Source organism: Crocodylus porosus, unplaced genomic scaffold (genome assembly GCF_001723895.1).
Source record: "Crocodylus porosus isolate Cpor-Errol unplaced genomic scaffold, CroPor_comp1, whole genome shotgun sequence".
Classification (NCBI taxonomy): domain Eukaryota; kingdom Metazoa; phylum Chordata; order Crocodylia; family Crocodylidae; genus Crocodylus; species Crocodylus porosus.
Window position 1 is genome coordinate 79,491,428 of NW_017728886.1, and position 14,874 is coordinate 79,506,301.

The following is a 14,874-nucleotide window of genomic DNA, read 5'->3' on the forward strand; positions in this document are numbered from 1 at the left end:
CACCCCAAATTTTGGTATCATCAGCGAATTTAAACAGGTTGCTTTTCACCCCATCATCCAAATTGCTGATGAAGAAATTGAACAGCGCAGGCCCAAGGACCGAGCCCTGGGGGACTCCGCTGGCCACTTCCCCCCAAGTCAAATATGACCCGTCTACCACCACCCTCTGAGTATGACCCTTGAGCCAATCTGCAATCCATCTGACTGTGCAGGCATCAATGCCACAGTCGCCTAGTTTTTTAATAAGGATGGGGTGGATTTGTTGTCCACTGAAGAAAAAAAATTCTGTCCCTCCAGACTCAGACCACAGCTGTCTTTGTATAGGAAAAGTCAGCATACTTGCTTACACAGAGAGATACTTCAAGAGCTACATTCAACAAAACTAATACTGATGCCGGGCAGTGCACCAGATGGTGCACATTTGATTAACCAGCATATTTGATTAACTGGCACCCCCCATTCCCAGGGTATGCCAGGTAACAGAGCTTTTGTATTAGACTGCTGAATGCTTACCTTACATTTATAGAAAACTTACATTTTACATGCATAACATATATCAAATGCAATCAAATATTAACAAAATATTAAAAAGAAATTACAATATCCATATTTACTTGCATACCACATGTACCTTGCCAGCCCTCCTTACCTCCCCAAAATCAGCCCTCCAAAATCAGGGTGCTTGCCTTAGGTAAGGTGATTTTTCCTTCCTGAAATAGAAGCAAGGAGGAATAGAAGCATGCAGACACTGTGCTCTAATGGCTGCCAAGATGGCTGTCACTTCTCTCCGGCCCCAGCAAGCAGAAAGGGAAAAATCCCATGTTAATCTGTTCACAGCTGCTAAGGAATTTGCAGCAGCTACCAGATGAGCACTGTAGCTGTGCTTAAAGCAGCAATTGAGATGGCTGAGGGTGCTGCATGCAGCCTGTAGTATCTTGATAAGGCTTATGGTGTAGAAACAACCCTCTACTACAGACACTTTTACAATAAACTATTTACAGTAAAGAAGTAGCAGTCTTGCTACTGCCTTTGCAAGGGCCAGGGACAAGCCTTGTTGATGTCCTGTTATACTAAGATGTTCCTTTTGCCTCACCCAGGTTGTCGCTTCAGGCAGCACACTTCCTAGATCCCCTATGTTTCCAAGAGCACTTACTGTATGTTACAGAGTTGACAATGACTCTAGAAAAAACTTTTATTCTACATTCTGACTTGCAAAAAGGAAGCGTCTTAATTGGAAGCATGCTGTGTGCAAGAAAATCCAGTATGTGCACAGAATACTCAAAAGCTTTTCAAATTATCCAAAGTATTTAGTTTTGAGAGAAAGCTTCTTACCGAAATAGCAGTTATCTTCAGAGAATCTACAGTAGAATGTGTAAAAAGGTACCATAACACTGGTCCAATTTCTGCTGTAATAAATCCCTGTGCGTGATAGGAGACAGTGGTACAAACATTTTCAATGATCTTTGCTGCCATATGGTTGACAACACGTTCTTCCTACAGGGGAGAGGAAAATACATTTTATATGAACATTACATGTTTCTGACTTTGTTTTTTTGAACTAACTCAAAAAAAACTCCACAGGATTCAATAAGTGCCCTTCATCTGAATCCTGCTACATACAAATCAGGTAACACACTTAAAATCTGTAAGAGAGTCATTCCACAAGGCAGCTCAGCCAATTTTGAAATATGAAATTGATGGAATTTCCAACTTACTCTTATACTGTAGAGAGGAAACAACAGAAATAGCATGCAACACTGAATCTTATCTCAACATGCCCAGTCTGAATCCAATTTAAGTCCATTAAGAATGAAAGATGATCAATTCTTTAGGAAGAAATGTTCACATTACAAAATATATTAATTACTAGAGGTGCACCGATACATCGGTCCGATATTGGATAGGTACCAATATAAAGAAAACTGGCTGTATTGGATATCAGCCCAATGGGGCCAATAATTTGGACAAGATACGCCTGTGCTGCACGCAGCCGCAGAGGAGCAGAGCCAGCAGCATAGAGAGCTGCCTCCAGCTGCTATGTCTGGTGTGCTGGAAGGGCGGGGGGGAGGGAAGGGGCATGGGCAGGGAAGATCAACACTCTCTGCAATGAAGGAGGTGGCAGGGGTAGAGGCAGGTGCTGCTCAGGTAGGGTGGGAGGGAGCCGGAGCCTGGCTCGTTGTGGGGGAGGCAACTCCCCCCCTGCTTGCACACCAGGAGGACACAGGGGGGCATGTGCCCCCTGGATCTGTGCAGGGTGGGGCAGGCTGCAGCAGGGGCTGCACAGGGCTCTTCTCAGCAGGGGCTGGGCTCAGAGCGGGTGCCAATGGCACTGAGAGGATGCTGTATCCACCCCAAATTTCACTGCTTCTCTGCTCCTAGCACCACTGCCACTAGCCAACTGGCGCAGCCCCAGCTCTTTCTGGCGCATGGACAGAGGCAGGGCATTGAGCTGGGCCTGCACCAAGCAGCTGGCAGCAGCGGCGGCACTGGGAGCAGAGTGACGGTGAAATCTGGGGTAGATGCAGCATCCTCCCAGCACCGCCAATGCCCGCTCCGAGCCCAGCCCCTGCCGAGAAGAGCCCCATGCTGCCCCAGGTGCAGCCCACCCACCCTGCGCAGATCCAGGGGGCACACACCCCACCATGCCCTCCTGGGGTGCAAGCAGAGGTGGGAGCTGCCTCCCCCCGCCACAAGCCGCAGCTCTGACCCCACCTGCCTGGGCAGCTCCTGCCCTTGTCCCCTTCCTCACTGTAGGGCAGTGCTGATCTGCCTCCCCTTCTCTCCCCACTCCCCTTCCACCATACCAGACTTACCAATGCACATGCCATTGATCTCTGTATTATCAACCCCAATGCTGTATATTATTATACATACTAAAATCTTTCTAGAGAATAAATTGCCATGTCAGAATAATGCTGATCCATATTATCACAAAACTTATCTTGCAGCTGTTTTTACTCCAGAAATATCCAAGAGGCTTAGTGGAAGCTTTACCTGAATACAGGATGCACAGCCAGATACCATATTATATACAGTAATCAGATAAGTTACCAAAATAGAAATGAAAGATCAATAGTGTATAGTTTCTTATTTATTGTGCACTGCATCACTTTACTTCCAGCTCTGTGAAAGAGCATTGCCTTTCAGCAATAACTTATACTTAAGCAGTGTTCACGAATTTGTTAACAGAGAATTTAAATATAAGAAAGAAGGACAATAGATGTACTCCAGGGATTTAATTTGTCAAGTCTATAGCACGCTCTGACTTCACTAATAATTCATCATAATGGCATTAATTGATTTCTCTTATATTAATCTCCACATTATCCTACTACTGCATTCCCTTTGGATTTCTGACATTTATCTTCACAATCATAACCACCAACAACTGGAAGCAGTAATAATGATACCTCTCAGAAAGCAAGACAAAAGTCATCGAAAAAGGGAAAATTTTAATGCCACTAAAATATATTCTTTACCTTCTTCCCCCTACTGACCATCATTGCTTTAATTTTTAAGCATGTAAGATTATAGAAACTTATGGGAATTGTGGTAGAATTCTGATTAAAGGAAATTTTCTCCATAAATGCCAAATTACTTCCTGCCCACTGTCTACATTGCCTCAAAGTATTTCAGCTCAACTTTAAATAAGTAGAATTTACATGTGGCATAATTCTCATCTCACATCAGTTTTACACTGATATAGCTCTACTTGCTTCAGTAGAATTGTTTTTCAGGTACAGCTGTGTAAGTAAAAAAATTATGGTCTTGGTCATAACACAAGTTTTGTTGGCATAACATCCTGTACTATATGACTCCATCTGCAGATACAACTGTACACCTATCAAAATTCAGCCTCTTGACACTCTCTCTCAGGTACTTCCATTACAAATTATTATAACACTTGTTTTTAGTATTTTCTATGATTCATACAACTGCATTTTAGTTTGAATGATCTTCTGCACTCCTCAAGAAACAAAGAGATAAATCCATTTATAAAAAGCACTATATGCATTCAAAATTTCTTCCATATCCAAAAGGTTAATAATAGCATTAAATCTCTCTTGCCTATGAAATAATTATTAGGAGCACTAACTGGGGCTCCTGTGCCGCTTTCAACAGGCAGCAATGTATTTAATAAATACATTATAATCCCATAAATAAATCATATTCAAAGCATTATGCAGCAGGGAATGGTTACTATGAATGCTAAGAGATCTCCAGCAATATCCAGATGCAGTTTTAGCTATCCTTAGCAATATATGTCCCCTGATGTGTACTTTATCTTGTGGTTTTCACCCAGTGCTAAGATGAGTCGTGCCCTGTGCTAGATAACCAGAGTCATTCCAGCATCTTGGCTGGAAAAAGGTCATGTATCCTCACAGTGCTGTATAAACTCAATGAGGCTGTCAGACTAATTCAATTTGCTGCCACCTGAGATTGCCTATCATAGCCCCCTCTGGGATCTGTTCTCGAACACTGTATAAGCAACAAGACTTGTACCATTTTCTGCTTAATTAACTCTGGAAGTGAAGCTTGAGCTAAACTAATATTTGGCCTCTTAACTGAAGGAGTCATCTTGTCATGTTATCAGGATATAAGCTATGTTAGTGGAAAGAAATGGATCCTCAAGATATGATTAAAGAGCTTCCATACACCAGTTAACCTCTGTCAGTATCATGAACTGTATTATACATGAACTGCAGGAATAGAACAGTATCAAAAAGCAATGCTGGCTCTATTTTCTCAGAGTCCAAGTAGTTTTATAAAATGCATTAGAGGACACAGCACCTGATATTCAGAAGTGCTGAACACTCACAGCTCTAATAGAAAACAATGAGCTGTAGATGCCACACACTTCTGAAAGTGAGGCCTGCATAAATGGCAAAGCAAGCACCAGAAAAGTAAGTACACATGAAAGGAAAACATTAAGGATCCTTTCAATTGTCTGTTAATTTAACGCCTAAAGGAAGTAGAGAATATGCAAAGCAGTCTAACTTTATACATTTTACTGTGTATTATTTTCATTTTGATGATGGAAGAGCCAACAGAATATGGGAAGTTTTCTGAAACAATAAAGATCTAGTCTCCATCCTGAAGAACACATGATATGAAAACAGCAAATTTCTGTTTAATGCATCACCCTTTTAAGCTTAGTATAGATCAGGGGTGCTTAACTTCTGGCCTACAGGCCACAACTGGCCCATGGAGCTATGTCATTCAGTCTGCTTGCCTCCCCATGGGTCTGAAAATTTGGCATTGAGGGAGCTTTGGTAGCATTAATTGCTGCTTCCCTGTTGCCAAATTTCCGGGCTCATGAGTAGTCCAGCAGGCCAGAGAGCACAGCCCTGCATGCTAGATGGAGTGTGCAGCGTTGAAGCAGAGCAGAACTAGATTCCAGCATGTGGGCTGGGCTAGGGTGGCATGGGGCCCAATCAGGGGTGGCAACCCCATAAGGGATCTAGAGCACAGATTGGCTCTGTACCATTCATCTGGCCCAAACAGCCAAAAAGCTGAGTACCACTGGTATAGCTACAAATGCATATATATAAGCACATCTCAAAGATTGAAGACAGAAGTAGAGAGGAAATTAATTTAGCAAATAAGAATTTATTTCAGCATCATTCTACATCAATGTCCAAACAGTTATTTTTAAAAGATGAAAGCCTCACACAATCTAATACACTCGTATGACCCAAGGGCTAACTTCTGTTCTGTCAGCATTCCACATAATCCCTCAGTTAACTGTGACACGTAATTACAAATTCTTCACTTTTAAAAACAAATGGAGAAAATATTTTTTTAAGTTACTTGGTTGGGAAAAATATAACAAGTCTGTATCTGTAAACTAGATATCTGAACTTGGAATATGAAAAGAAATACTGTATATAACATTCTATTCACAGGCGACACGTAAGTGCTGCCAGCGAGAGGGCACAACTCTGCACTACTGTCACAGTGTGGAGAAACAACTCCATGCCACTACCCCCACTGCCACTGCTGCCAGGCTCTGCTCCAGCCATGCTGCAGCACTGCCCCATGCCTTGCTGTTAGTGCAGAAATATGGGGGGACGCTTGCCCCCCATGTCCCCTCCAACACATCATCAATGATTCTCTCTGTTTCCTTTAAGATATGGACAGGCATTCATTTGAAGTGCTAAGAATTACTGAGAAATTTGCAGCACTATGATAATATGATGTGACATACAAATATAGCCATTCAAGTGCCCAGTCATCTGGCTTGCCACAACACATAGTAAGGGGAGCATGCTGTGCTGAGATCCTAGCATGCTTTGTAGAAGGCCCCATATCTCCAGAATTGCCAAGGACAGCCAAGCACAAAGGAAGGCACCAAATGGCTGGCCATCTAAGGACTATACCTACCCAAGGATCTCAAGGTCTCTGGAGCCCCAGCCCTAATCATTGCTGGCAGTGGATGCATGTGCGCCCCTGGGAGGAAAGTGGGGAAGGGGCTGGAGCTGTACTACAACATCAGGGACCAGGGCCATTGTGGCTCCCTTGCTATCCACTCTGAGGCATGCATGCTTCTGCCACCAGTAATGAGCCAGACCAGGGCTCTGCTTGCAGCCTCTTTCCTCAGTGCAGCTGCTTGCAACCTTCCAGCCGCCTGCCACAGCCAGCCTGGGCTCTGGGCAGGCTCCTGCTACCCATCACAGAGCCTGGGTTGCTTGCAGCAGGTAGCAGAGAGACTGCAAGTAGCTGCACTGAGGTCTGCAGAGCCCCAGCTTAGCTTATTGTCCGGCAGATGTACACGCGCCTCCAAGCAGATGGTGGGAGAGCTTCAAAGGGCCTGATCCATGTTGTGTCAACACAGCCCTGGCCCTTTCCCCACCATCTGTGCGCATGCCAAGCAAAATGCCTTTGCATGACACACTGGCATGTGTGCCACGGATTGCCGACCTCTGGCTTATCTTTTACCGGCCAATAAATGGCCATAATTGCATCTGTTAATTTTTTTTTCTCCAAGGCCCTGATATGGCATGAGCTCCACTTTTAAATTAATTACTTTGTGTATGGGGGTGGGCACCACAGAAAACAGGACAGAGGCCTTAGCTCTTATATTTGGCAAAAACTTAAATATTTAGCCATACCTTTGTATTCCAAAACAATAGGTGCTAACTTACTGAACCGAAGTAAGGAAGTTCAATATTAAAAGGGGAATTTCTTTTCTAATCCACCATTTGGTACTGTATTAGGTAGTAAACAGACTGCAATTCTCCTGAAAGAAAGCTTTTTTGTCCCTGAATCCTATAGATGTTCACATTCATTGACCCACTTCAAGTACCTGGAGTATGCTGTATAAGATGTGCTAACATTTTCCCCCAACCCACTTCCGGAAATGCTGTGTGCTCCTGTAAACTAACTGCATTGCACTTAACTGAACTGCTATTCATTTTTGGGACAAGCCGATGGGGTGTCTGTTGTCCTTGGCCACCTACTAGCAGGAGAAAAGTAATGCACAGTTTGGAAGGGCTACATGTATAAATATCTGCTTTGATTAGTTAAAACCAAGGACAAGAGGTCCCAGCTCTAATGAGACATGTTTCCAGCTTTTGAGTACATCTAATACAAAACAATTCCTACTAAGTTACTGCATACATGTGGAACTAGAAGAAAGAGAAAAAAATAGACCTGAGTCTAAAAGAGAAAAAATCCTATTGGAACAGAAATTTTATAAAGGAATTCCCTCTCTACAAATTTTAGAATAAGAAAATTAGCTGAATGGGCCTCTTGGCACTAGGAATCAGAATTTAACAAACAGAAACTTCAGATCTTTCATTTTAATTTATTTTTGTCAGTTCAGACCTGAAAATGTATAATTTATGTCCTAGTTTCTCAGAAAGCAAGCAGGCCATATGAAAGATAAAAAAGCGCTTGTCACCAAGTTATAAGACCAGTATTTTATTAGAAATCATACTGACACATATCAAAGAGGCAAAAATTATCCTTTGTAGCCTCATGTACTATTTTGCAGTCAGTACTTCAACATTATAGAGTTATACAGGCAATAAAATGAGATATAGTTTCTGCATAACACCAATATAATAACTTTCTACAGGTTCTACCCAACTGTTATTAAAAATCATATATAATGTGTTGTGCATATACACTGCATTTATATGTGGAAAGGGTCAAATTCCAAGCCCCTAGCTCAATGATTCACAAAGGGTCAGACTAGCGTGCTGCAAAAGCAGCAAAAGTGTACCATAAAAAATGATCCCTTTGCCTTCTTTTTTGTATTTTAAGCTGGGGGGAACAGCATGTGTGCAGGGAGCAGCAGAGCGTGGCATGGCTGCATCCCCCGAATGCAGGCAGAGCAGTGGCAGCTATTTGCTAATATCTGGTCCCAACACAGTTTCTTAGCAGCTGGAAGTTTCACGCAGACCACACCTGGGAAGAGGAGGGCTGGAAGAAGTGGCAGCAGCACCAGAATTAGACATCTGCAAACTGCGTTTGTGTTCCCACTGCCACTTTTCTCCTCTTCCCTTTTCAGGTGTAAAAGCATGCCAACAATTTTAATCCAGAAAAGGTGTGCGCCCCAGGTATCAACAGTTTAAGACTAACATCTCCTAAGCTATACCATGGGCCCAATGCAGAGCTTTCTCTCCCCTCTTTGTGTAGCCAATATAAGGATCATGCAGTTAGTATTCAGGACCACAAATGAATAGAGTAAGTAGTCTAACCCTACAGGAATATGCCTATAAGACATAGGAAAGCAGTTCAGACAATGTCATGATTATTAGAGATAAAAAAATACCCAAGCAAGAGTTTTAAAAGAGGGATATGGAGAAGCAGAGAGGTTATTTAGAAAATAAGAAAAGGAAGACTGTTCCAAATATAGGAGTAAGCAGGGACAAGTGAGTAAGGTAAGGAGAAAATGGAATTAGAAAAGCAAAAAGTTCATTTAGCAAAGAGGAATGCAGAGACACAGTAGAAGACAGAAAACAAAAGTAGCAATTAACATGGGTCACGATTAGGTAAGGCTTTTTAAGTGACAATGAGAAGCTGAAATATTATGCAGTGAGATAGGGACTCAATGATGAGCTTCAAACAAAAGGAAAGGATGATATACAAAAGAGTGACAGGAGCATAACATTAGCAGAAGCATCATGAATAAACTAAGAAGGGAATGAGTAAAAAGCAAGCCAGCCACAATCTTGGCACTATGTAGCTATTATTAAGTGAAAAATATCCTCTCAGGTTTAAGAGCAGCCTCTGTGACTGCAAAATCTGGAAGCATTCTGTTTGAAGGAGTTGCCCAACAAAGGCCAGCTAATAGTTAAAAACACTGAAATATTTAATTAACTGATTGAGGAAATTATTGGAATATTTAATTCACTGACTAGATACGTGTCAAATGGCGATATCATTTAAATCACCACGTCCTGCTCTTCACATCAAAACAACATGACTCTCTCTGGATTTATTACTGATTTTTTCAATGAATAGATCAACTTCCCCATTTTTGATGCCTCACTGCAAATGTCTGCAGTTCATCCAGACCTAAAATCAACATTCATCTCAATTTAACAGTGTTCAAGCATTGCAAATTCCAGCTTGCAGCTCCCCAACTGAAAAAGATTTTTCTGTCTTATCAGTTTTAATTTACTGTCCTATCAGTTCTCAGTATTAGATTCATTTTTGCTGCTGTTTGACTGTTTTGTGCACTTTCTACACCTGTCTTTTAATCAGTCACCTCCACATTGTGTTCCTTTATTAGTCAATAAATATATCAGATTGCCAGGCCTCCCGCTTGTTATGCCATATTATAGTTGCAATGACAAAACTTAATAGAATATATAAGATATTAAAAGAAGAAAATCAGTTCAACACAAATACATTCGTTCTTGCAAACTCTTTCCTTCCTCTATTATTCTGTTTCACTGAGTTAGTTCTGCTCTGGAAATGACAAATCTTACTAAAACACAAGAGACTCAGGAAAGCTTCAGAGCAATTCCTAACAGACTTGAAGAACAGCCATTTTATCTTAAGGAATTCAAGAATATTTAAACAACTGTACCAAATGATGTAAATCTGTTTTATTTTCTCAAATTCCTATTAAAGAGAGCAAACAAAGCTTCTTAATTGGCAATAAAAGACTACACAAGTGTATTTCTTAATTCACATACTTTAATTTAACAACAGTACAGTAATGATGAGTCTATTAAAAAAGGGGTTTGCTGATCTTTTCAAATGCAGAAACCACATATACATATTTGGTGAGTGAAAATGCTGCCATTCTAATTAGATGCACAAACAAAGTTTAAATGCTTATACGTGAACATTATGCATTATCCATAAACATGATACTAAAGTTACGGCAATTTGTACAGCAGATAACAAGTTATAATATATTTCAAGAGAAGCTACAACTGCTCAGATTCTAAGCAGTTGACAAGAAGCATAGATGGAGACACAGAAATACGAGATGTAGAACTGAACACTATTGCCTAGCTTGTCAAACCCAGTTCCTGCCATCCAATTTCATCACGCAATCCCTTCCAAAAAGCTTCAAGCTTCAGATTAAAACCAGTTTGCTCCAACTACTTCTATTACTTCCCCCGCTGACTTGAATTACGAAGCACAAACATATCTTTATGCAACTTTAATTCACACAAGAACCCGAAACACTGGTCTTACCCACTTAAAGACTGCTGTATTAACTATACCGGTTGCTAGCAGCCCTAGGGCATCATTCTGGCAGCTAGAAAATCACAAGGGATTATGGGACAATCCCACCTTTTATCTTGTCACATGTAACAGTGCATTCTTCAGCACAAAAAACTCCAAAAATATATCTGAAAAAACTAAATAAGTTGCTTTAGTACAATATATTTGTCAATTTGTCAAAACAACCTTTTTGTAGAAAAATCTATCTGAATATGCTTGACAGTTGTTTGTTTGACTTGCTACTTTGTAGATTTATATTTTGAAATAATTTTGTTCCACTAAATATTTGTTTGAATCGTATTCAAGTACACATTGCTGTTCAGATATTTTTTAAGATTTAAACTGCTGAACTATAAAAGGTTCTGTTTACTAAAGATGATTCTTGATGTGAAAGACTGTTGAGAATTAGAAACATTTAAATAATTCAACTGATTTTTATCTGTCTATAATCTGAAAGGCAATTCAACCAAATCTTACAAAAAGTACTTAGAAACTATGGAAATGCTCCACATTAAATCTATCTATGAACTTTTAAGCAACAGATATGCACCAAGAGGCATATCCTCAAGCTTTGGGGAGCAGCTTTTAGGAATAGAAGAACTACTATACATTTCTAGATCAGTATCTAGTGCATCTGTTCCAGGATGCATCTATTCTAGTACTTTGTCTCCAGAATGGCCAGAATTAGAAGCTTCAGATAAGGGACAAAAGACTGTCACAGAGCAGATGTGATTACTCCAAGAAAACTTTTTCCTAATGACTAAACATTAGAGATTGGTTTAAACCCAAAAACACAGGGGGCCAACGTTGTTGGCAGACATGCCACGAATTGAGTCCTGCAACCTCTCTCAGTGTCACTGCAATTACTTTCCCCTGTGGCACAAAGCGACAATGAACAGACGTGTATACCTTACATTGTGCCACAATGTGGCTGTGATAGAAGGTAGTAATAAATTGTGCCGCTTTATTTGGAAAGACATTTATTTGCTTTATAGAAGTTTATGGCAGGAAAGCACAGGCAGCCAGAGTTGTGCACACTGCTGTTGCCCTGGGCAAGCACTCCCAGGGCTCAAGGGGCCTGGTCTTATGCACTCCAGGAATTCCTGTGCAGGATTTGGCCCTGGAAACATCTGCCAAGCTGGGACACATCTCTGAAAGTGGGGCAAGTCAAGGATTGCCAATACCAGGAACTCACCCTGGAGACTGCCTGGGGTGTCTCTGGAAAGCAACCTGTTGTCCTGCAAAATCAACTGGCAGGACAACAGGCAATGTGTTTTGCCTAATAAAGTAGATCAGCTGTGCTGGGAGCATAGTATAGCTGATTCACTTCATTTGTAGTCATCTGTTTCTAGCTTTAGAGACTCCCTCTATTCCCAATAAAATCCTGTGAGGAGGACAGCTGCTGAAGCGTTATTGCAGGGGGACTGTCCACTTTCCCCCAGAAAGTGAAAACATATGAACAGAGCCTATTCTTGAAAGTACCAAGTGTCTTAGGTGTGGGCATCTCAGCTACTTCCCCCCTCCAGTTTTTCTGTATCTGTGTACTTTTTTAACCTACGAGACCTAAGGGTCCCCTAAGCTAATCTTCTAGGAGAGGTATGCTCTGGCTACCACAGTACTATTTCACACCTCAAGCCAAATATGCAGTAGTTAAAATACTTCTGGTAATTCTACATCCACATACATATTTTGGGTTGCTTAAAATTAGGATATACTCATCAAATGCTCTGGGGCACATATAGGCATATTAAAGGGCAAAGCATAAAGAAAGCCAGCAAGCACAGCCTCTTTTTATTAAAATACAGAGAGTAATTAAGTGACTGCCCATGTTCTGTTCATAATCTACCCTTTTCAAACACAATATGCAACACAGGACAATCTGCCCCTGAGAACTAGCAGCCAGACCTGTTCTGCTGAATGACAGGTCAGATGGTTTCATCAACTAGTGTGGAGTGAGAAGATTTAAACAAACTTCCTGGAAGTGAAAGGCAGGAAAAAGGGCTGTAAGAGAGAAGTCGTGCTATGGAGAATAAGTAGAGGCATACTACCCACGTCACGCTTTCCTTAAAACTTGACAGGACAAGGGATTCTTGGCTTATGGTTGTGATCATTTACATTTGAGAATAAACTGGTCCAAAGAGCCTGGAACTGGAGCAGAATATGGCTGACTGTTATTACCCAGACTAGTGAATTTAACTTACAGCACACTTTCAGAATAGCCAAAAATTTCTCTGGTCTATCTAGGTCATTCTAAATCCAAGGCCTACCCTTCAAAGCATCTGCAACTCCAATAACCTAGGTGTCATCAGCAAATTTGCTAAATATGCATTCAATACCATCATACAAATAATTAATTAAACTGTTCCAGACCCAGGACAGACCCCTGGGGAACCCCACTTAATACCTCCTCCCAATCAGACATTGAGCCATCGAGGACTACTCGCCGAGTATGACCCAGCTAAGTACATTACAGTACTTTCATCTAGTCTGCATTGCTTTGGCTTGTTAATGAGAATGCTGCAGGAGACAGTGTCAAAAGCCTTGCTAAAGTAAAGGTACATCACATCCACTGTTCTGCCCCCATCCACAGGGCCTGTCATCTTATCATAGAACAAAATTAGGCTGGCCAGGCATGACTTGCTTTTGGTGAATCCATACAGGCTGTTTCAGATCACTTTGCTCTTATGTAGATTATTCACAATATATACCTTGAGGACCTATTCCATGATCTTTCCAGGTATTGACGTCAGGTTGACTGGACACTCTTTCTTCCCTTTCTTAAAGATGGGCACTATATTTGCCCCTTTCCAGTCAGCCAGGACTTCAACCAATCTCCTTCAGTTCTCAAAAACGATAGCAAATGGCTCCAAAATTACCTCAGCCAATTCCTTCGGTACCTAAGGTGCATCCCACCCAGCCCTGCCGACTTGAAAGCATCTACCTACTCTAAAGTAAATCTTAACCTGCTCTGCCATCAACTCTAGACTGTTTATCTCCTTCCCTATCTTTACTGACAACTGTACTTGCCTATCTGGTAGCTGTCCCCGTTTGTGAAGTCAAGTAAAAAAAGGCATTAAATACCTCAACTTTCTCTGCATCACCCGTAACTAGATTCTTCCACATTCCATAAAGAACCTATTATTTCTCTCAACTTCCTCTTACTTCCAACAAATCTGTATAATCCTTTCTCACGCCTTTTATGCCCTATGTCAGGTGCATCTCAAAATTGTGCCTCAGACTTCTTGATTTTCTCTCTGTATGGCCATGCAATGCTCTTATACTTGTCCTTAGTGTTTTAACTAAGTTTCCACTTTAATTGTTTTCTTTTTATAAAATTCTTTTTTGAGTTTCAACTTGTTGAAGAAATTGCTGCCTTGCCAGGCTGGTCTCCTGTTCCATCACATTGAGATAGTTTGCTGCTGCTGTTTCTAGAATCTAGAAAACTCCACATTTGTGTTTGAAAAGCTGAAATCCAGTTGGAAAGATGTCAAGAAACAAGGACAGGGAAAGAGAGCAGAATCATTAAGGTCCCTTGAATTCCAAGGCTCCAATACAGGAGATGTGTCAGTCTAAATCCCCTTCAGGGTTAATAGGACCCCAAGCTGAAATTCCAGTAAAGACTAAAAAGATGCAGTATTCTGCAGTGCTGGATAGTGGATTTCAAACCATTATTTTTCAGTCATTTTATAATGAAAATTTGAAACACTTATCTTTACAACCATCAACAGGGCCATGACTGTGTGGTTTAAGCAAAGAGGGCTACCCATACAGTGGATATGTCAGAGTTCAGTTGGAATTTCCAAAGGAGACTGGCACGGTCAAGGTATAAATGACCACTGCTGCACTGAGATGCTCTGAGCCAAAAGACATGAGATGCATCTCTGGTAACAAACAGAAAGTTAAAAAATTCTCTTAAAAGCCCTTGCCCAATAGTGCTAATGAAAAATAAGGCAGTGATTTTTAAATACCTTAAAAATGTACTTACTTTATGGATTGGCAGGGAGAAAATTGAAAGTACTGGTGAGAGCAGTAATGACCCACAGGCCGTGACATAGGAATGCAGTCGAACGGTCACAAACTCCTGCACGACCGTTTCAGGCTGGACATAAGGAAGAATTTCTTTACTGTCCGAGCCCCCAAGGTCTGGAACAGTCTGCCAGCGGAGGTGGTTCAAGCACCTAC

At 41.3% G+C, this 14,874-nt stretch overlaps 1 protein-coding gene across 2 annotated transcripts in view; it reads right to left on the reverse strand.

Annotated features, from left to right (window-relative positions):
• The window catches only part of ULK4 (unc-51 like kinase 4), a 442,797-nt gene that overhangs the window by 324,429 nt on the left and 103,494 nt on the right, over window positions 1-14,874 (reverse strand). For both annotated transcript variants that reach the window (XM_019537396.1, XM_019537387.1), the window contains exon 19: window positions 1,333-1,494. In XM_019537396.1, coding sequence (XP_019392941.1) covers window positions 1,333-1,494 — 162 coding nt within the window. The remainder of the gene's footprint in view (window positions 1-1,332; window positions 1,495-14,874) is intronic.